The following is a 23,741-nucleotide window of genomic DNA, read 5'->3' as shown; positions in this document are numbered from 1 at the left end:
CGGGAGTAGCCGGATTCCAGTTGTTCACAACAGCAGGTAATAAAATGGTGGCAGGCTAGATGGCATGCCAGCAGTGTGCAGGGCGCTGGACTTACCTACCTGTACCTTATTGCCCGGGAGCTCGTAAGAGACGGCTAAGGAGCCAACAGGTCGTGCCCTGCACCTGGGGCAGATTTTGAACTCTCCGAGGGGCATGTTGGGAAGTTTAGTTGGTGTGTGGGAGCGCCGGGGTGTCCCTATCGCAGGGCCCGCACTTAGGGACTTGCAGCTGGGGAGGTGCGGGTTAAGCGGTGTGAGGCTGTAGGCGCCTGTCACTGGGTGTGTGTGTGTGTGGGTGCCAGGCACAGAGTGTAGCAACTCCCCACCCATTACTCTACGCCTCATGCCTACAACTAGGAAGCCCCTCAGGCTCACTGGCCGGCTCAGGGATTTTCTGTATCCTGTGCTGGAGCGATTGGAAGGGAGGGCAGATATGGAAAAGTTGTAACGCTACCTGTTGGCTGTAGCCATAAGGCAGAACTACACTCGGATCATTCCTGGCGGTAGTTGTAGTTCAGCAGAGCATGCAGGTTAGGGGGAAGAGCTCCCGGATCTGTGTGAGAATCAGCTGAGCTTGGGTGCCGCTGGGCACGGAGAGGTCACATTGCTGGGCCAGTCTAGCACTTGACAGCCGGCGGGTGGGCTGACTAACCCGAGGTTTATGCTTGCACTTAATGATGGGGGTAATGGGGAAGTATGGAGCGGGTGTCAGGGACGCGGGGAGGGCAGGATGTCCCTTTGGCTGGAGCTGTGTGGAGGATGTAGGTGAAGGGTGACGGCAGGTGCCAGAGACCGGTGCGTATGGTTCTGGGTGTGGGGATGTTGGGAGGGGGAGCTGAGGTGTGTCAGTCAGATGATTCCCACTATTTCCTGCTGCCCCACAGCACAACTGGCCAACCGCTTGTACTCCCGCTGGGTCACAGTTAACAATGATTAAATCAATGCAGGACTTGGACTAGTGATGGGTCTATAAATCTCTTCAAGATCCATCAACCTTTTTGTCATGGACTGATTTATTTGGGCTTAAGTAGAAAAGGTGTATTTCACTATCCGACCTGTCAAAAATTAATATAAATGTTTTTTTTTTTTAATACAGACATAACTTTTTCCACAGTTTGAAAGGAAATCATGTCTCTGTTTGCAAGGCCTTTGGTTCCCAGTTTATGCAACCCCTGCCTCACCTTGTGCCATTGTGAAGCGATGGATTGTGGGATTGAAGTCCCTCAGTGGTTGGTGCACAGATATTCTGGCAAGCAGAGAAACTTCAAGACCCACAATCCATCATTTCACAATGGAACAAGGTGGCTAAAGATAGGTTACAAGTTGGAAATCTTTCTACTTATGTTGATATATCTCACAATGCTAATTCAAGTGTGCATACCTTATGTTTTTAGTAATATAATAAAAAAGGTTTAAACTATTTCTAAGAATTCACCAAACAGTTTTCATTCTGAGTTAATCATCTTTTATTATTTTACAACTACCTTTTCCTACCAGATAATTTTTATCAGAGTATTAGGTTTATCTAAAGATACCATTCCACTTTGCAACGGCTTCTGCCTCATAAAGTGGTTATTGTCTCTGACAACATGGGCTTGTTCATTCTGAGCTGTAAATGGAATGATTATCTTTTAAGTAAACAGCACTGTTTGGGGTGGTTAGGGATTTATATATTTTCTTTTTAATGTAAAGTGCTATTAAAAATAAAACTTTGCATACAGTGTAGAAATGGGTTTGCGATATCGGTCACCTCGTCGAGCTGCCATACACGCGCTAAATATTTTACGAAACGAGGTTTCATACAGTATCATCGGTGCGTGTATGGCCAGCTTTAGATTGTGAGCTTTCATGAGCAGGACCTTTCCTCTACTGGCTCTTAACAATATGCAGTTGTAACTGTGCATTGATTCTGGTGAACGATTTGTCTGTATATGTAAACTATTATTTCTTGTATTTTCTCTATAAAATGCTGCAGGAGAAAATGGCGCAATGTAAATAAGGGTTATCAATATCTTTCTGCAAGAACAGGCAGTAGTAGTGTTGTGATGGTTTGGCTAGCATTGCTTGCTCACACTGCTTGGTTCTTGGGTTTTATTCCATACAGGGAAATGGAAGCCCACAGGGGTGATTGTAGCCTTCTGGGGTAATTTTATGGCTCCAGCCCACTTAGAGGCACCCTAGACTTTCTTTTTATCACAGTATCTGGCCCCCCTTACATGTCTTTTATTAGTTCTACAGTATGTGGATACCATAGACATCAATGCTGTGGATCTACATGGAGATGCCTTACAGAGGCAGAACTGTGAACTTGATGCACTGAATCCATAGTTTTTGTTTTTCAACCAAAAACCTAATCCTCGACCAAAGGTTAAACCAAATCCAAACCCATGTTTACATTGTAGCAAAATAGCTGGATCTAGTCAAATGCAAAATCAAATTTTGGATTTGGTGCACCTGAAGGCTTAATTTGCTTGTTAAATCTAACTTACTGCATAACATTTGCATGTTTTTCTTGCTTATTTATTTTAGATCTAAATAGAAAGCACTGTCATGCAATACTAATAAATGACATATTCAGATGACAGTTTCGGTAAACTTTAAACATATAGTTTGTATCATTTTTGTGATTGGTTTAGGAAAACGTGTTTCTGTATAACCTCACAAAATTGTTACATTTTCAGCTGCCATGGGAACCATCCTTCTTGTATTTATGCATTGTGTAAGGACACTGATTATCATTGCTACCTTCTTGTTTAATTCCTACAAGGATATCATGGGGCTAATTTACTTAAAGGAACATCAAAAAATGAAAATGTTTTAAAGTAATTAAAATATAATATACTGTTGCCCCGGACTGGTAAAAGTTTCATGTTAGCTTCAGAAAGCCTTCTATAGTTTATATAAGTAAGCTGCTGTGTAACCATGGAGGCAGTCATTGAAGCTGAAAAAAGGAGAATAAACACAGGTTACATAGTAGATAACAGATAAGATGCATAGATTTACAGCATATTCTGCAGAGTGTATCTGTTATCTGCTATGTAACCTGTGCCTTTTCTCTTTTTTCATTTGAATGACTCTACCCTCATGGGTACTCAGCAGCTTATTTACATAAAATATAGTAGGGTTTCTGAAGCAAATACACAGCTATTACCAGTGCAGGGCAACAGTATATAGTATTATTATTATTATTAACATTTATTTATAAAGTGCCAACATATTCCGCAAGCTCTGTACAATAAGTGGGTTTCATACATTGGACATACAGAGTAACATATAAAGCAATCAATAACCGATACAAGAGGTGAAGAGGGCCCTGCCCAAAAGAGCTTACAATCTACAAGATATATTCATTACTTTTATACTCCTTATGGTGTTATTGTCCCTTAAAGGGGCAGACCTTGCAAGGATCAAACGCTCTTTGAATAACAAAAAAGCATAGATTGTTTGTGATTAAAATAGGCAGAATGTATGTTCAGCTCAAGCCCTCATCATTACACATGCTGCACAAGGGCTTATACAACATCTTTAATGTACAGTGCTGATTTGCATTTGTGCAGTTACCTGTATTAATCGTTGGAATGTTTGCTTTTATTTCTTGTAGCAGACTGTACTGTCTCAATTTAGCACCTATGTTGGTAAATGAGCCTTTCTTGGCTTTGTCTGTTCTCTCTATATTTGAGCAGGTAGCCATATTGGTGTCTGCGTGGTACAGAAATTCATAGGCTACAGTGGGTCAGAGGCTTGTAATGATTTAAAGCTCTCTTTTCCTCTATGTAAAAAAATTGCAATATTTCAGCACTATCAATTATTTATATAGTACCAGCAAGTTGCAAATCAAGATTATTAAATGTCTAAGAACTTTTCTTACATACTACTGCCTTCATCTAAACTTTTAGATTTATGCTTATAAAATTAAAATGGACAATCAGTAAAACCTAGGAAGTACAGTGTGTGATGGGAAAGACTCATGCTATCCCTAAATTACAATCACGCATAAGGGAAGTGTTTGGCAGTAATTGGATAAGTAGGTGCTTACTATTTATCATGTGATGAGTGTCTAAAGGACGGGCTCAGTGAACAAGCAGCTTCCACAATACAAGGATGCTGTTTGGATACGTTGGATACATTTTTCTGTGAGTTTGTTTTTTTAGCCCTGCCTATATTTTTAACCCTCTGCTGTTCCAATGGGCTGACTGTTTTTTAAGAACGTTGATTAGACTTTGTAAATCAAAATGAAGAATTGGTAGACCATTTGCTAATGAACAGACCAATGATGCTTGCACTGTATGCATGCATGTGTGTATGTATGCAAATATCACCAATAAAACTGCCACAAACAAATCCATTGTAATATAAACCAAACTGAAAGATGCAAACAAAATACAGATTAAAAAAAAATGTGGAATAATAAAAATATCACAATATTATTGTACCTTTTACTGTGCACAACTTTTAAAAGCACACCGCAAGACTGAATCAAAAGGAAGGGGTTGTAGTTTATCCAGAAAAAGCCTAGAAAGCATAGGATAAAGTGCAAAAACCATAAGAATATGAGATTTCTGACCTATCACAAATTCTTTATGTGGTATAAGATATTTTGAACATAATAGTCCTAATAAAATAATGCAGAATGGAGGCCAACTTTTATTAAAGTTAAGTATTTTTCCCAATGTAGTAATGATAGTTACTGCTCGGTAAACATAAACTGATAGTTTCCGATTTACCTCTCTTCTTTTTTGCACCAGGTTTAACAATTCAAAAGGGTTTGTAGGGCTCAGTGCTGCATCTGAGTCTTACCACCCCTTAGAATAAAATGGTGTTCGACTGCTCAAACCAGTTGAAGGTATTCTAACAAATTGCAACAAATTCAACTGCTTTTATAATAGTTTAAATTTGTTAAACATAGGATGGAATTCAGAGTATATGAATGAGGAGAGCACCTCTCACAGAATTCCTGCTTAAAAAGGCTTTATTTTTGACTACACAGTCAGAAGGGCTTTAGCGCTCCTTGATAAGTCTCAGTCGACACTGCATCACATGACATTCATGACTTACTCTGACCCCTAACACAATTGTGCATTCACTACATGTGCAGCTTTTGCCTTATCTGCTTATGTTAAAGTTAAAAAGAGCATTTTTACTCTAGTTTAGTCAAGTAAGCCTTGAAAACAAACTTTCTTTGTTTTGTTGATCCAGGTGAACTGGTAAAGAGTATGTATGCACAGGCATTCCAGAATTATTGTGAGTACTGATGATTGCATCCTTGGGTAAAAACACTGACCCTTCTAATTGTGTTCGAACAGGGATGCAGCAAGATACCGTACTTAGATAATGTACTTTTAAACTACCCTTTCCAGTTTTCTTTTTTTTTCTAGATTCTTGTGGATCAGTGATCAGTATTTTTGCATTCTTTTATATGTATTGCTGACCACCTAGCTTCAGTGTTAAATAAGTGTTTTTGCGAATGGCACACAGGACGTTTTAACAACTGCTGCCACTCAGTAGAAACTATGTATGGACAAAAGACCAGTGTCAAAGTTATTTAATGGAAATTTCCCTGGCATCCTTGTTTAGCCTCATGCCATTAGTCTAATGGTCCAAAGGGCATATCATTTCCCCCGTGCTAATGTGGTATAGATAAAGGATAACATAGAAAATAGCCTTCACTAGGATCGTTCACATATTTAAACACAGTTCATTTTTCCACATTAAATCTAAATTGTGTATCTTCAGAAGACCCCTTTCTGAAAGAGCCTATCCGAGTGTGATTTATATCTGAAAATCCTTTGGAGGTATTCTGCCTAAAAGATGTGGACACCACACATTACCCAATGCATTGCCTTTGCAGGATGACTGCAATTTGCATATGCTATAAGCTGCAATTGTATCATGGTGAAGTCTGCCTTTTGTAACCTGGGTAAAACCACAGTTACCCAGTTGCACAATAATGTGCAACTAGAAGCAGATAATCTGTTCTTGTGACCTAATACAAATGCAATTTATTGCTATTTGCACTATATTATTGCTTAATAATCTTTATGGTCGTTGAAACTTGACCTTGTTGAAAGATTGCGTGGCAAAAATTGGCATGACAAAAATTGTCATGGGTTGAATTTCCATTAACAAAGAGAATTGTTGCAAGTAGCCCACATGGCCTACAGTCCTAAGCTAAAACATACCCTTTTTGCATTATTTGTGGGCAATTTTATAGTTTATACCACTTTATACACACTTTCTGACATTATCCCATAGAAAAATATTAACTGTACAAAATAAGCCTTGCTGTTGCAAAGGGAGATTTTATTTTCTTATACCAAAATATATGCACATAATTGGCCAAACACTTGTCAGTGTTACTTGCCTGGGCTGCGGAGTGGTCACTGTTCTGGCATTCTCTTGTTTCAGAGCAAAGCATTTTTTTGTTCTGTTGCTGCTTTCTGTGAAATATGTGCTACTCTTTGATTTTTATAAAACATGTGCATTGTGTTAGCCCTTCCTACGTCCTGGCTGCCCAAGCAATGCATAGAGCACTGTGTTCTCTCTTGCTGGCATTCACTGTGCACTGCCCAGTCCTGAACCCATGGAACCCAATTCCAGCACCTATGATAGGCTACTTTAGGGTTAGGACAGCCTCCTTATTTTATCTGTGCTTAGCATATACATATTCAGTTCATGCGCCAATCAAGTGTTTCATACCATTTATAAATGTAAACTGGTTCCTTTCAGGGAATGGTATCAGAAACTAATAAATAGCTCAGTTACCATAGATGTGCATATATGTCTCAATGCAAAGACAAGATTGTTTGGTAACATTTATAAATATATATATATTTTTATCTCTGTTTCTGCAGGTGACAAATCCCCCCGAAATGCCTTCCCACTGGCAATAAAGTGAATTGCTGGTGGGAAAGCATACGCAGCACCTTGTTTTCCTGAAAAATAAAGCTCTGCATATGGCTTCCCATCGGTGATTTACTTTATTCCTGGTGGGACGGTATTTTTGGGAGATTTGTTGCCTGCGTTACCTGAGATTTAACTGCAGGCAACTGATCTTCCTGTGTGCCACTGCCCTAAGTGATATCTTATGGCTTAATATTCACAATGTCCATGACAGAGGAGACTTTTTGGAGCTCTGTGCATTTCAGCAGTGATGAAGCAGATTAACAAGTGCAGAGTTAGGCTATTGCTTCACCATAATATTATTTTGGATTATGGAAAAATAAGGTGTTTCAATAGTCAAATGAAACCATCATGTTATGGATGATTGTTTCTTGTCTGAGTTTGAGACTGCAGTAAATTATGAATATCTTCGTTTGCCCCTGTTAACTATTTGTTAATTTGTTCTCATCAGTTGTTCTCTTTTCTGTTTGTTTTTGTGCAGCAGTGTTGGCAAATGTGCATCATCATGTAGGAATAAACTAATTGTGTATTTGGCATTGATAATTATGTTACACACCACAGTTTTTTATACAGGCTGAAAAATTATTTTACCTTATTTCCAGTTTAAAGGCAAACTGTAAACCCTGAATATTGCTGGTCTGCATAAAAAGACATTACAACAAAGTATACAGTATCTAGTAGAAATAACTAAGCAACTAAACTTAGAGTTTTCTTGAAATTGTTTCACCACTCATCCAAGCGACTTCATTTCTAGTTGCCTTAGACTTATGTCTTCTAGATAATATGTATCATGATCTGGATGAATGAAAGTCTTTGTAGACATTACAGTAAAGTCCAGTGTCGCTGGATTCCCCCAAAAAGAAATACTATCATTTTAATTACCAAAGTCACTCTCTCAGACTTGTAAGAACCTCTGTGTTTACAGACACATATACAGGACACAGGACACACATACATGCTAGTTTATTTCAGCCAATGAATGGGCAGAGGGCTGTGTTTTTCTCCCACACTTCTTCCTGTTACAGTTACAGCTCAAGCACGCAAAGCATCGTCAAATAACGTCTCAAGGTAGAAGGTGTAAAACAGAAATATTTAGTTTTGTGCCAATTTAATTTCAAAAGTCAACTGTCCAAATAAGTGAGTATGGGGTTTAAACTGAACTTCAGAAGGGCACAGGAGGCAATCTGCACCAAAGGCATTGCTGCAATAGTTCAGATCAGCCAGATTTGTCCACACATTTGCTTTTTTTTTTCAGTATTATTTTTTTGGTTGCAACAAGGTCACCCAGGGCCTTAGTCCATTGTTGAAACACAAGGGGAAGGGAGTATTTTCAATGAAGGGTAATTAGTTTTCTAGCTGTGAACAGAACTTTAATAATAAATAGCTTGGTTGGTGTTTCAATGTAGTGGGTATTCCACAGCTAGCAGACTCAATCTAAAGGGTTAAATGTAACTGCCCCATAGGAAATATGTAATCGGAGTGGTTAGTGGTTATTGCTTGCCACTAATGCAGCAAGCATGGGCGTGACAATATAGTATGAAGCAGGGTGCCAGAGAGATGTCTGACCCGTTTACACATATTATTTGTGTTTCGAGAATCAGCTGAGGCAGGGACAATATTACAGGGAATATAATATTAAAGTCTGAAAAGCTCCTGATAAAGAGCACATTTGCTTCTATAGAAGTTGACAATTTGCCAACTAAAACCCGTCCAGATCATGTAGAAGCCAATGGCAGATGTCCCTTCCCTGGAAGATTTTTTTACCTCAAACTTTTAGAGGTTTTCGTTTTTTGCGCGACAACGCAAAAAAATGCCACGGTTATCGCGCAACAAGATGAAAAAGTGACAGCTTTTTCCTGTATGTGCTTTTTCACTTCTGATTTTTTGATAAATGTCTGACGTTCATGGAAACGAGTTTATTTGTGGTTTCAAATAATTAGATAAATTTGAGTTTTAGTAAATCTTAAAGTAAATGAAATGTCGCCTCACTATGTATAGGGGGGTCTGCTCCCTCAAAAGGAGTTTAAATATGATTTACGGGTGTATACGTCGACATGCAAACTACAGTAAAAAAAAAAACATGCAAACTACAGGTAAAGAGGGCCCTGCTCATTAGAATGTTGTTATAGGGGCATTATCATACAAAACTGTGCAGCTCCTCTTTCTTCTTCTGTAGATCTGTACCTTCTGTAGATCCTTTATATGGCCCATTGTACAGCATCCGTCTGTTCTCACAGGCAAATTGGTCATACATTTTGATGCTTTTTAAAGACCTGTAATGTCATTTTGTCAGAGTTTGGAGTTGGAATTTGGTTTATATTATGATACTACTGTGTGTTCAGTTCACCTATAAATGTTAAGGCTGATTGATTGGGTAGAGAGTTTTTGGTTATAAATTTTTATCTGACAACCAATTTATTTTGTTTTAAAAATATTTATTAAAGTTACTGGTGCTTCAAGTATTGTTTCTTTTTTGCAGGTTGTGGGTAACTGTTAAAATGGAAGCCGTACTCTCAGAATGGGTGCAAAAATACCACAACTTTATGAAAGGAGCAGGTGAGGTTCCAGCCATGCATGCTCTCATGTTTTCTCTCTCTCTTTCTGATTTAAAGGGATACAGCCCTGTCAGAATAGCTCACTGATATTCTGACATAAGACAGTTGATTTTCCATTTCTAGTATTTTGTGGTTTTGAAATGATTAATCTTCTATTCTGCGTTTCTCATTGCTGGCTTTAGTAACACCCATTCGGCAACCAGAAATTTGGTCCAGGACCCTTTATATTAATTTTGCAGTCTGTCAGGTCACTGTAGTTTTTCTGGTCAGTTGGCCATAGCTAACAGATGACAATTTTAATTCTGCAAAAGTGTAAAATAACTATGAGCAGTGCCACATGGGCATTGTACTGCGGACGGAAACCCACCATGGTTATACAATATTCCTAATTTAAATATGCCAATGTATATTTTGTAAATTTACTTTAGGCAGGAAGAATGCCCTTGTGTCATTACCCTAAACAAAAAAATGAGGCCCAGTTGCAAATTTTATAAAACTACCCTTGTCTATATCGCACTAAAAGTCAGTTTGAAGGGCTTTCCACTGGGGGCTCCTATTGTTGCCGGTAGAAAGCCTTTTCGGAGCAGTTTGAATTTGCATCTTTCTAGTGCTCTCTAAATACTCACTATATGGGGACACTCATTTAATGCATTTCTGACAATTTTCAGATAGATAGATGGAAGATACAGTGGTGCTTGAAAGTTTGTGAACCATTAAAAATTTTCTTTACTGTTATATGAATTTGACCTAAAACATCCTTTGATTTTTAAATAAGTCCTAAAATTAGGTGATGAAAACCTAGTAAAACAAATAAAATCTGATCTTATTTTTTGTTTGTCCTATAATATACTAGTACTAGTTAGTTTCTCCATTATGAAAGTATATACTGTGTTTAATTTATTTTATGGCATTTTAATCTGTTGTTATTGGTCCTTTAATAGCCTTTTATAGTTACAACAGAAAAATCAGAGTATTGTTTCTCCTTGTAAGCTCCTCTCTGTATCTCCTATATATTTGTCTCATGTACGTTAAGTGTCTTTTTGTTTCTTGACTTTATTCACATTGCTCTGTTATTAAATATGGCTAGAACAATTTGCACTCCCAATTTCGGTTAGAGGCTATGATTATCATCATCATGCTCAATTTCTTCTTTCCATTTTCAGCAATACAATTGTGGGTTTTCTGCTCATTTGAACTCTGTTTCCTTTCCTCTCAAGCTTTCAGATAGATAATTAGCACTGATAAACACAGAATGGGAATGATGTCATACAGTTTGTGTCTCCTTATCATTGCTGACCGATTGCCTGTATTTTTCCATCTTCGAGCTAGATATTGTCATGAGCCTTTCCATTGCCTATATTGTAAGAGCTTTAACATTCAGCTTCCTAATTCTTTTACAGATTCCAGGATATATGATTATCCATTGATGCAGTCACCATTCCTTCCTGGTGCTATTCTCCTGAGTTATGTCTACTTTGTTCTTTCTCTTGGCCCACGAATAATGGCAAATCGGAAGCCTTTTGACCTAAAGCCACTAATGGTTGTTTATAATTTTAGCCTTGTGGCACTTTCAGCTTATATTGTTTATGAGGTGAGAATGGTGCAACCTTATTTCACAATATGTCTTATTGCTAGACAAGTCAACTTAATGTTTTGGTCATGCCGTTGAGTGTACAATTAAAATGTTACAGAAGTAAATTACTTTTACCTTTTTAAATACAGTATTTTATTCACTCTTCCCTTGGACTATTCCCCCCCTTCCCCTGTCTTCTTTGCTTTGAAATATGTGCAGTTGCTCCAAAGTCTTTCGGCACGTCTACACCATATGATAAAAGGGTTAGGTGGGAAGCCCACTTGTTGGCCCTTTCAGTGAGGACAGAAAGTAAGTCTGTTAGATCCTTTATTTGTCCCTGTAATATACAAGTGCTGGTATTTTGGAAGGTAATTGGGGGACCTCATTGGGCAGAATATATTTTCAATAATTTCTTCTCCTTAAAGGGAGACCAGTATCTGAAGTACAGTATATTTTACTTCTTAAAGAATAAGTAAACCTTTTATTTTAAAAAGACTCCTAAACAGCCCCCAAAATGGCTTACCTCTACATTAAAGGAGAAGGAAAGGCTAAGTCACTTGGGGGTGCCAAAATGTTAGGCACCCCCAAGTGACATCTCTTACCTATTACCCCGGCCTGGTGCCCCTGTTAGGAGAAAACAGCACCAGCCCGGGGTACCTGTAGTGAGCATTTCCTTCTTCCACTGCGAAATCCCTGGGCCGGCGCATGCGCATTAGAGTGAAAAGCCGACTTTGTTGTTAAAGTTCGGCTTTTCACTCTAATGCACAAGCGCACCAACGCGGAAGGAAGCGCTTGCTACAGGTACCCCGGCTGGTGCTGTTCTCTCCTAACAGGGGCACCAGCCCAGGGTACAAGGTAAGCAATTAAAGTCACTTGGGGGTGCCTAACATTTTGGCACCCCCAAGAGACCTAGGCTTTCCTTCTCCTTTAAGATAGAAGCTGAAACCTATTTATGTGTTTGTTACACCCCATATGCTCCTTCTTCTTGGTGCACCAAAAAGCACAGCATCAGCCTGTGAGAGCACATGCGGAGAGGATTTCAGGGCAAGAATGCATACTTTTGTATTTTCACAGAGAAATTCACTCTGTGTGTGCATTCAGAGGCTTACTCTGCGCCGGTCAGTGCACCAAGAAGGAGGAGCAGGTGGAAGAACATCAGTGGGGAAAAACTGATGTGCAGCATTGTGTGCTATTACCCCTAGGGATCATCCACACTGGCAAAGTGCTGTTATACTCTGTTTGTTAATTAAATTTTTTGACCAGCACCTAGGGCATTCGATTGCCTTAAGGGTGTGCTATTTTTTTTTTTTTTTTTTTTTGGTATAATTCACATAGGCAGTTGCCACAGTTACTGGGAGTGTCATATCATTGAGTTTTATGAGTTCACTGATCTTGTGCAATCTTATCTGTACCTGTTAACGTAATGATATTGATTCCAAGCTTATCTGCCACTGACTCAATGTGACTCTTACATTAAAGCTAAGAGGCAGCACTAAAATCGCAGTAAAATTGCACTTGAATGAAATGAATATGTATCTGGCAAAGGTGCAAGTACTTGAGTTCAGATACACTGTAGCTAGTAGGAACAAACACTTAAGGTGGCCATACACTGGCATATTTCCGATGCCGGTTCGGGTCCTTCAGCCCGATTCGACAGCTTTTCTTTCCCCTGCATGAGCGAGCACCCCCTACTTGCCTACACGACCAACATCTGGCTTAAAAATGGACAGCTCTCGATTGGGCAGGTTTGATTTTTTGTCAGATTAGGGGCTGCATTGGCTTGTTGATGCGGCCCTTGGTCCAACGGCCTCTATGCCAGGCATTTTAATTCGGTTGTTTGGCTCTAGGGCTAAACGATTAAATTATCCTGACATATTGGGATAAGATACATACATGTATGTGTGTGATATATATATATCTATGTATCTATTATATATATATATATATATATATATATATATATATATACTTTGTTGTGTATTATGTATAAGTTAGCATCAAAATAATGCTGTTCTTTTAACTATTTCCTTAGTTCCTCATGTCAGGCTGGTTAACTGGTTATACATGGCGTTGTGACCCAGTGGATGTGTCTGATACTCCAATGGCTTTAAGGGTAAGAATATTTTGATTAATGTAAATGGTAGGGAGGGATAAGTGTATTTTTTCTATTATTGGTCTGTTTTATTGATTGTTTCCTTTAATAAATTCATATCAGGTGCATACCCATATCTGTGTCCCCTCCTGCAAGTCATGCCACCTGTCGCCTGTTTCCTCCTGACATCTGGTGGACTTTGCACAATAAACATAGTAATGATAAGCTTTCTGTTATCTCCCGTTATCTTCTTTCTAACATGACTCTCCCTTTTCTTCCTTATACATCTTCAGCATTTCCACTACTGAGTTTATCATGTATTTGAAGTAATGATTTCATGTGTTCTGAATGTAGTGAGTTATTACAGAGATACTGTTACCTTTTAAGGCTGTGATCCCCAACCAGTAGCTCAGGAGCAACATGTTGCTCACCGGTCCCTTGGATGTTGCTCCTAGTGGCCTCAAAGCAGATGTCTATTTTTGGATTCCTGGCTTTTGGGCAAGTTTTGGTTGCATAAAAACCAGGTGTACTACCAAACATACTCTCATATAGGCTGTTAGTCCACATAGGGGCTGCCAAATCCACAATCAGAGCCCCTATTTGTAACCCCAAGAACATTTTTCGCGCTAATGTTGCTCTCCAACTCTTTTTACATTTGAATTTGGCTCATGGCTAAAAAAGGTTGGGGAACCCTGTTTTAAGGGCTCTGGCACACGGGGAGATTAGTCGCCCGCGAACAGGGAGTTTTGTCACGGCCGACTAATCTCCCCGTGTGCCAGAGCCCTAATAGAACAAAAAAAAACTTTGTGTCTGCACTGGAGCTAGATATTTATTTAAGGCTGTGATTGGAGTTTTATGCTATTCAGACAGCATTCAGATAAATGAATGCTATATTTTTGTTATAATTATATCATTATTTTTAATCTCCTTAATTGGTTTACAGAGTAAGGTGATACTAACACAAGGCAATTTACACATACAGATATGTGGTAGATATACATTATTGCAGATGGATAGGTCTAAAAGACAACAGGGGTAGGGCTCTGCTCGTAAGAATTTCTGTTGTCTTCAGAATATGGAGTGCATGAAGCAAAATTTAAGATGTGGCTTTACACAGCTTTTATCAAGTACCAGAGTCACAATGTTTCCCTCTGAAGCTGATCAAACTGCTGCTGTCTGTTACAATCACAGCAGTTTAGAGTGCTACTATGTTAACTAATTTGCTACCTGGCTCACAGTCTTAGACTGGTAAATGCCAGAGGGGCTGCTGTAAGATGCCATAGACAGTCACTATTTGTGGGGGGCTGTTTGGGCCTCTTTGTATGTAAAATACCAGGGCCTATTTTGAAACTCATTCCGGATCTGTAGGCTCAGCACTAGCTCTTCTTCATTTACTGAATCCAGCCATGATTCAAACTACCCCAACATCAGTGTGTGAATGTCTGCCATATACAGCAAGCATCTGTTCTTTGAATAGATGATGGTGATGCTGAGCCTGTTAGAGATGGGTAGTTGCTTTTAAAGGACAAGGCAACGCAAAATATAATTTTTTGCCTAGAAGAGAAACCAAAATTCTAAGCAGCTTTGCAATATACATTTATTACAAGTTTGTAATGGTTTTTGAGTTATTTGTATACAGTATATAATTGTTATTAGAAGCAGTGTTTGCCTGTGGTTTCTATTCTCTCCCCTGGTGGCTCAGACTGTTGAAACATTGTAACCCAAGCCAGCAGACTGACAGACCTGTATTGCTGGAGGAGCAAGACCTTTGCAACATTGTTTAAAATGTAACAACCAGGAGTTCAGCAAATGCTGCTTTCAATAGCAATTACATTTACAAATAACGTTTAAAGCACTACAAATTTTTAATTATTTCATATTGGAAAGTTGCTTAGAATTATGTTTTCTTTCATTATGCAAAAATAAATTTTGGGGTTGACATGCCCTTTAAAGCTGTAGCAGATCATGGCCTTTTCATAAAACTAAAATGAGCAGTTTGTCCACACCCAAAGCTGGATTAAAACTAGGGTGTACTTTTAATAGTATATTTGTAATCATACATCCAGTCAATGATTTTGAACTGTATTGTAGAGAATAACTTAAGGTTGATAGAATACATTTTTTTGTGAAACATGTGCAACATTTTTGTAATGCCTTGTTTGCTTATTTTCTCACAGATGGTCCGAGTAGCTTGGCTGTTCCTGTTCTCTAAGTTTATTGAACTACTTGATACTGTAAGTATAAGGCCTCATGTTGGGATTGTATCTGCATACATCAAATTGTCTTATTGTTATGTCTTCATTATTAAGTGGGTTATTAACATTTTGTGAACACCCTTTAAGATCTAAACTGCTTACAACTATACAGTGGTGTGAAAAACTATTTGCCCCCTTCCTGATTTCTTATTCTTTTGCATGTTTGTCACACTTAAATGTTTCTGCTCATCAAAAACTGTTAACTATTAGTCAAAGATAACATAATTGAACACAAAATGCAGTTTTTAAATGAAGGTTTACGTTATTAAGGGAGAAAAAAAACTCCAAATCTACATGGCCCTGTGTGAAAAAGTGATTGCCCCCCTTGTTAAAAAATAACTTAACTGTGGTTTATCAATTTCAATTTTCAATTTCAATATGAATTTCTGTAGTCACCCCCAGGCCTGATTACTGCCACACCTGTTTCAATCAAGAAATCACTTAAATAGGAGCTACCTGACACAGAGAAGTAGACCAAAAGCACCTCAAAAGCTAGACATCATGCCAAGATCCAAAGAAATTGAGGAACAAATGAGAACAAAAGTAATTGAGATCTATCAGTCTGGTAAAGGTTATAAAGCCATTTCTAAAGCTTTGGGACTCCAGCGAACCACAGTGAGAGCCATTATCCACAAATGGCAAAAACATGGAACAGTGGTGAACCTTCCCAGGAGTGGCCGGCCGACCAACTCATCCGAGAGGGCACAAAAGACCCCAGGACAACATCTAAAGAACTGCAGGCCTCACTTGCCTCAATTAAGGTCAGTGTTCACGACTCCACCATAAGAAAGAGACTGGGCAAAAACGCCTGCATGGCAGATTTCCAAGGCGCAAACCACTTTTAAGCAAAAAGAACATTATGGCTCGTCTCAATTTTGCTAAAAAACATCTCAATGATTGCCAAGACTTTTGGGAAAATATCTTGTGGACCGACGAGACAAAAGTTTAACTTTTTGGAAGGTGTGTGTCCTGTTACATCTGGCGTAAAAGTAACACAGCATTTCAGAAAAAGAACATCATACCAACAGTAAAATATGGCGGTGGTAGTGTGATGGTCTGGGTTGTTTTGCTGCTTCAGGACCTGGAAGGCTTGCTGTGATAGATGGAACCATGAATTCTACTGTCTACCAAAAAATCCTGAAGGAGAATGTCCGGCCATCTGTTCGTCAACTCAAGCTAAAGCGATCTTGGGTGCTGCAGCAGGACAATGACCCAAAACAAACCAGCAAATCCACCTCTGAATGGCTGAAGAAAAACAAAATGAAGACTTTGGAGTGGCCTAGTCAAAGTCCTGACCTGAATCCTATTGAGATGTTGTGGCATGACCTTAAAAAGGCGGTTCATGCTAGAAAACCCTCAAATAAAGCTGAATTACAACAATTCTGCAAAGATGAGTGGGCCAAAATTCCTCCAGAGCGCTGTAAAAGACTCGTTGCAAGTTATCGCAAACGCTTGATTGCAGTTATTGCTGCTAAGGGTGGCCCAACCAGTTATTAGGTTCAGGGGGCAATTACTTTTTCACACAGGGCCATGTAGGTTTGGATTTTTTTTCTCCCTAAATAATAAAAACCCTCATTTAAAAACTGCATTTTGTGTTTACTTGTGTTATCTTTGACTAATAGTTAAATGTGTTTGATGATCAGAAACATTTTGTGTGACAAACATGCAAAAGAATAAGAAATCAGGAAGGGGGCAAATAGTTTTTCACAGCACTGTAGTTCTCAAAATATTTGCTAAAGAGCATTTGGTTTTAATAATCAATTGTATAAGGGAAATAATCATTACATTAGAATGTGGGGTGTTGTTTTTATCATTGGAATGAGTGAACTAAAGGTGCATGTACTCCTTCAAAGCAGAAATATAATATAATAAAAGTCTTTCATAGTGTTGGTGCTTTGTATTGTATGATATATATTATAGTTCAGATAGAACCGCTTGGTGACCTGCCCAACCCTTGGGTCTCTGTTGAAGCTGCACATTACTATTTTGGTCATTTTGAAAGGCCTTGCTTATAAATCTAGGCTACCAAAACTGTGCCGGTACAAGGTGCCCTATGTTAATCTCAACATACAGCTGTAGTGCATAACCCTTATAAGCAGAAGCCAACAACAGAGTAGTTTCTGGGGAGTTATAATGTATTTGTCTAAGAAAATAAATAATTCTCTAAATGTGGATATACTCTAGGTGGCTTTCATAGTTTTTTAAAGTGAAACTCACACAAAAAAAAGATACTTTTAAAAATATTAATGTACATAAAAAGTTGCCTATAGGTCATGCTGATAGTATTTTGCTGATAGGGCTGCTTTTGTAAGTAATTGTTACTTGAAGTCCCTAAACCTGACTGTTTTGCAGACCTGACTGTCCCTTCTCAGCCTGTCAGTTATAGCTCCTAATGCTAACGGACTCCCGCTGCACAAATATGGCAGCCCCTCGCAGAGGGACATGGGGGATCAGATAGGGAATGTAAAAGCATCAGGAAGTACATTTATGGCAAAATTATAAAGACAATGTTATGATATATTTAAAAACAGCTTAATTTTAGGTGTCAGTATCCCTTTAAGGTGCACATGTTGAATACTTTTTCATATCTTTTGCTTTTTGTTTTCATTTTTAAGGTTTTCTTTGTTGTAAGAAAGAAGAACAGCCAGATCACCTTTCTGCACATCTTTCATCACTCTGTCCTGCCTTGGAGCTGGTGGTGGGGTGTCAAGTTTGGCCCAGGTACAAAAGATAGCATATGATATATGTGCACCAACTGAATATTTCTACATTAAAGAGGATTTAATATTGATTATTATTTTTTTAATTTTTATTGCTGAGCAAAACTGGTTCATTTGGGACTTGGTATGATATTTCATTCTGTCTTACATAAAGGATACAGATATATACAGAATCGTGACTTTTGAGTCATTTCAGACTTATGGCTTTCTTTCTTTATACACTGTTTATTTTACATCTAGCTTCCATTAAATACTTTCTGGTTTCCTAGGTGGTATGGGATCTTTCCACGCTATGATTAATTCCTTGGTTCATGTCATCATGTACTTTTACTATGGACTGTCAGCTGCTGGTCCACGCTTTCAGAAATACCTGTGGTGGAAGAAGCATATGACAGCCATCCAGCTGGTAAGGGAATGTTAAAATGCATAGAAAATGAAAATTGCAAACATTACCAAATAGAACATTTCATAAGCATAGGTGTCTTGTTTGTTGCCTGTATTTAACGTTCCTTCTCTCACACATCAATTCTTTTGCTTTGTGTCCCAGATCCAGTTTGTGCTGGTTTCCATTCACATTTCCCAGTATTACTTCATGTCAAGCTGCGATTACCAATACCCCATCTTCATTCACCTCATCTGGATCTATGGCACAGTTTTCTTCATCTTGTTTTCCAATTTCTGGTATCAGGCATACACTAAAGGAAGGCGCCTCCCCAAGGGTAGCACAGTTGCCAATGGAGCATTGCATCAGAACGGCAAAGCCAAAAATGGGAAATATAAGGAAAATTAGATGCAGGCACCTCAAGACCTGTGCTGGCAGTGTGCGGAAACCTGTGCACACGAGAGGAGCCGGTGCAAAGGGGGAAAATTTACCACATTTTATAAACAGAGAAACCCAGCTGTTTGTGGGCCAGTACAAACTGCTAAACTGGTTTCTGAATGCATCTGGGCCTTTCACCAGCCAAATTAAGTGCCTAAAAGACTGTTCAACCAAATGAATGAGTAACCCCATGTCCCTCCTGCAGCTAAAGCTACTCTTTCTACAGCATGAAGCCACTCCTGAGTCCATGAAGAACCAGTTCACTCCTTTGGCGCAATGGTTACTACGAATCTGTAATCTAATTAATGTACTACCCAGTCCTCCAGCTTTCAATGTAAATCTGGATTTCTTTGCATCACATTCCAGTAATTCTCCTATTTGGAATAGTTCTTCACTAATTTTATTTTACACCCTTTACTTACTGTTTTTGCACTGGTATTGTTATGGTCACAGGAAGATGAATTAGTTATAAAAATTGCAGGAATTCTGAAATACTTGAATATAGGGACATGTGTGTCTTATACTGTTTGGTTGTGTTCCTTTCCAAAGAAGGCAACTTTATTGTGTTAATTTAAATTAATTTGCCTTATAACATAGGCATGGTTGCCTCCTTATATTATTGCTTTACCCCCTTATTCATCATTTATTTACTGTGTCCCATCCACAGAATCTCTACTCATAACACTTTAACACTGAAGCGTCCTTGTTAGGAACCCTTATTTTTGTGACCCTGGAATGGGAGAATTGAAATAGATTCTTGACACTGTTGCTTGATCAAAAATGTCATAATAGGATATTGTATGACTGCCAGGAAGGAAGGAGTGGTATACAATGGGTAAGGCACAGAGATATAAGGACTTAATGTAACTACCTGCAAGTCTGCCAGAACCTATTTATAATTTTTTTGTGTAATACTAATAAACGCTTATTGCACATTGGATATATCAACTCTAACAGCTACCAATGGTTATGGTAAACACCAAGTCTATCTTATCCAAACGTTTGGCAAAGATATCAGTGCAGCAGTAGTCTCTATGTTCAAAACAGACCAAATGCCTAATGTGGTAAAACACATAACTGTTTAACACTGTTTTTTTTTTTTTTTTTAAGTGATTTAAGTGCTTTGTTTATTACTTGGATTGGATCCAGCTGTCTGAGCATTTTACCATTTCATGTTCTCTGTGCAATGTGTATTTCCATACACTGCACTATGCTTGTCCAGTTCTATATGTACAAAGGCAGTACAAAGTGAGTGGTACATCCAGACTTGAATGCGCAAGCAATAGTACAGTACTAGAAATGGTATGAAAGTTTGTAAGACCATCTGTGTGTGCATTTGCGCCAACCATAAGACATAAAACAGTTCAGCTCAACATCTTCCCTTGAGCACTTTTTGTTACCATTACTGCTTGTAAATTATCAATAACTTATGTTCATTTCTTACTTTGAGTTAAAAGTACTGAATATCTGATGGCTAAAAAGACTAGGGTGAATATACAGCAAGCCAGTGTTGCAGTATGGTAATATCACAAAAAAAAAAATAAAAAAAAATGGATGTTTGTGTCCAAACATTCCTCTGTCTTCTGTATAAGTGGCTGCATATGGAAGAAAAGTTGGGGGGGGGGGGGGAATTAATGTGCCTTACGTGCTTGTCCTTTGCTAAAATGTATCCAAAATCGCCTTATTAAAATTATTTCACCCATGTATTCTTGAACCTGTTAAGAAATTTACAGGTTGGTAGTGATTCTAAGTTATTTCAGCTCACAAGACATGTTCATTTATATAAAATAGTTTGTAGTCATTGGTTTAAATTAAAGGGTAAGTTCACCTTTAAAAGTTTATTTTATTGTACTTTTTTTTTTTTTTTTTTTTACAATGGTTTTTGTTTTTATTTTGTTGAGTTTTTTTTAGGGTCTGTTCAACCCTAGCAACCAGGCAGTGGTTTAAATTAGGCTGGGCTATGAATATGAGAAGGACTGAACTGAAAGATAAGTATTAAAAAGTAATAATTACAATTTTAGTCAGCCTCTGTTTGACAGCTGAAAAGAGGTAAAAGAGAAATGCTAAATATTCAAAAACTTTAAAAAACGGTCAGGTGAAAAGTTGCTAAGAATAGCGCATACCATAACATAACACAAATTAACTTAACCCTAAAGTCTAACTAAAGAAGTAGGGCAGAAATGTTGTACATTATGTTTTGGGCTTCTGGACCAGCCCAAGGCAACCACAGCCCTTTAGCAGGGAAGATTTGTGCCTCCAAAGATGCCCCCAGTAGCTCCCCATCTTCTTTTCTGCTGATTCCCTGCACATGCTCTGTGCTGCTGTTAGTTAATGAGCTTAGGGACCCACTCACAATATAATGTATCTATAGAATATAAATGTAACAGTAAAAGCTTATTTGTAATTAATTCAGATTCACATTAAATGACAGATCTGAAACCAGGCAACTGCATTAGTACTGAATAATTAACCCTGTAGAATCAGCTTATATGACAGACATATCTAATTTTTTGCTTGATAATTTGCAACAACCCCTAAGCTTAGCTTCTCAACTGCTGCCCAGAGCCCACTGAGCATGTGTACTGTCCCAGACAATTCTAACAGAATCCAAGATGGGGAGCTCCTGTGACAACTGTAAAGACCTCTATCATCATTATTACTATAGAGATGCTCAAACTTTAAGCCAGTCCAGTCAGTTTAATATATAAAATATGGCATTTCTAGCCATATTCATTTTTAGGGTTTAGTTCTCCTTTTTAAAAATCATCATCTGCCATTTACATTACACACCAAAGATATGTATTACCAGGAAAAATGGCCAGTTAAATAACCCAGGAAACATCAGACATAAGTTTTGTTCAGCTAGACTAATATGTGGATTCTGAGGATGTGATATCTTCTCATTGATGTAAGCAAAAAGTGTAGGTCATTTTGTTTTCCTGCTGCGTGTACAAAATAATTTAAAAAAAAAAGCAATAAATTGTTATACTTAGCTCTTATTGATTAATATCTGGTTGAAAGTTTGTAAAATTCCCAGGGAAATGACTATTTCTAGGTGAACAGTTTTGAAAGAAAATCAAACTTGAATCAGCACATCGACAAACAGGTAGCAATGTAAAGAAAAACATCCAGGCACACAAGTGACATTTCAAATAAAATTACCTCCACTCAGGTTTTATTCCCACCCTCAACTGGAGGGCAAAAGGAAAATGTTCACTAGAGACAAAGAATTACAGAACTAAACTACATTGACATGTTGTTATTTGTAAATGTTTTTGCAATAGAAGGCAATATTTGCTTTTCCTTTTTTGTTGTCTGCACACACTCTTGTTTTGGACTGGACTACACTTGCTGTGTCTCGCAGTTCCACTTTACAATTGGAAGTGGCATGGGGGGCTCTAGGCAATTCTCTGGCAGATATAAAAACACACACACACACACTGTAAGTAATTGTAAAATAATGGTACAGTTACTTCAAAGAAAAAAAGGCAGAGGGTAGTGACACCCCACATCCATTAAATATAGTAAGAGGCAGTGGAAACTTCAGCCCCCGATACGTTAAATACAGTGAGTGGTAGTGGGAACTGTAGCCTCTAATACATTCTATACAGTTTGAGGCACTGAAACCCCAAATCCTTCTTACGCTTTCAAAAAGCAGGTTATTTATTGCCTGGAGAAGGTTTTAGCTTTGTATTGATCAAAATTGTTTGCATTGCAAAAATTCATCCCTTGCTCCATCTACTGGTAATATGAGAATAGCACCCAACAAGAGAAACTGCACCATGACTCCTCAGGAAACCATTGCATAGGAGAAACAATAGCAGTGTCAGCAGGTGCATGGGCTGAGCTGCCTCTTTCTGATGGCTGCCTACACACCAGTATTACAGCTAAAAAAATGTATTGGTTTCAGAATACAATTTTAATATCTAAAAGAATTAAATCTTATGTAAAAAGGCTTCAAGTTTTTCTAAAAAACATTTCACCACTCATCAGTTCACCTGAGTGCTACGGAATTCTTGGCATTTCCATTAGATAGTACAGTCATAGGCTTTTCTTGAAAATCTTTCATCTATCATCTGAGCAGCTGGTTTAGTTCAATACAATTTAAAAAAAAAAAAATATTAGCAAAGTATACAGTGTACTACAGGCAGGGATCCCCAACCTTTCTTACTTGTAAGCCACTTTCAAATGTAAAAAGACCTGGAGAGCAACACATCATAAAAGTTCACGAAGGAGCCAAATAAGGGCTAAAATTGGCTATTAGGGAGCCTCTATGCACACTGTCCGCTTACAGGGGGCTTTATTTGGTAGTAAATCTTGTTTTTATTCAACCAAACCTTGCCACCAAGTCAGGAATTCAAAAGTAACTACCTGGTTTGGGGACACTTTCAGCAACATCAAAGGGGATGGTGAGCAACTATTTGCTCATGAGCCACTGGTTGGAGATCACCAATTACAGTTATGAGATTCCTTACAAATTACGGGAAGGCCACCTTCTCATAGACTCCATTTTAATAAAATGCTTCACATTTTTAAAAATGGTTTCCTTTTTCTCTGTACTTTATCCTTACTAAGATATAACTATTTCCTGTTTGTTTTTTTTTTATATATTGCCCCTACACATTTCCACAGCACTTTACAGAGACTATTCATCATTCAAATTAGTCCCTGCCACAGAAGAGTTTACAAGGTCCCTATCGTACACACACTATGGGCCATTTAGACAGAAGCCAATTAACCTTTTGGTTCGGTTTTTGAAACATGGGAAGAAACCCACACAGACACAG

The 23,741-nt window shown here is 38.2% G+C and overlaps 1 protein-coding gene across 2 annotated transcripts; it reads left to right on the top strand.

Annotated features, from left to right (window-relative positions):
- On the top strand, positions 1-20,660 carry elovl1 (ELOVL fatty acid elongase 1). 2 transcript variants are annotated; one of them, NM_001016644.2, is made up of 8 exons: positions 1-36; positions 9,419-9,495; positions 10,895-11,085; positions 13,100-13,180; positions 15,337-15,393; positions 18,030-18,135; positions 18,404-18,540; positions 18,682-20,495. In NM_001016644.2, the coding sequence occupies exons 2-8, from the start codon at positions 9,438-9,440 to the stop codon at positions 18,922-18,924; spliced, it is 873 nt and encodes a 290-aa protein (NP_001016644.1). In that variant the 5' UTR covers positions 1-36; positions 9,419-9,437; the 3' UTR covers positions 18,925-20,495. The 2 variants fall into 2 exon arrangements, with proteins under 2 accessions (NP_001016644.1, XP_031755952.1); XM_031900092.1 differs by lacking the exon at positions 1-36 and adding an exon at positions 8,013-8,076 and having other exon boundaries at positions 18,682-20,660.
- The last annotated feature ends 3,081 nt before the right edge of the window (positions 20,661-23,741 follow it).

The sequence above is a fragment of the Xenopus tropicalis genome, chromosome 4 (assembly GCF_000004195.4).
Source record: "Xenopus tropicalis strain Nigerian chromosome 4, UCB_Xtro_10.0, whole genome shotgun sequence".
NCBI classification, from domain to species: Eukaryota; Metazoa; Chordata; class Amphibia; order Anura; family Pipidae; genus Xenopus; species Xenopus tropicalis.
The sequence above is the reverse complement of the archived record's forward strand: the minus strand, read 5'-3'. Positions and strand labels throughout refer to the sequence as shown.

Bases quoted from the DNA above. Each gene is read 5' to 3' on its own strand.
- elovl1 (XM_031900092.1), top strand. From the start codon at position 9,438: ATGGAAGCCGTACTCTCAGAATGGGTGCAAAAATACCACAACTTTATG. The intron at 13,181-15,336 runs GTAAGAATATTT...ATTTTCTCACAG, and splicing joins ATACTCCAATGGCTTTAAGG to ATGGTCCGAGTAGCTTGGCT. The intron at 15,394-18,029 runs GTAAGTATAAGG...TTCATTTTTAAG, and splicing joins TTATTGAACTACTTGATACT to GTTTTCTTTGTTGTAAGAAA.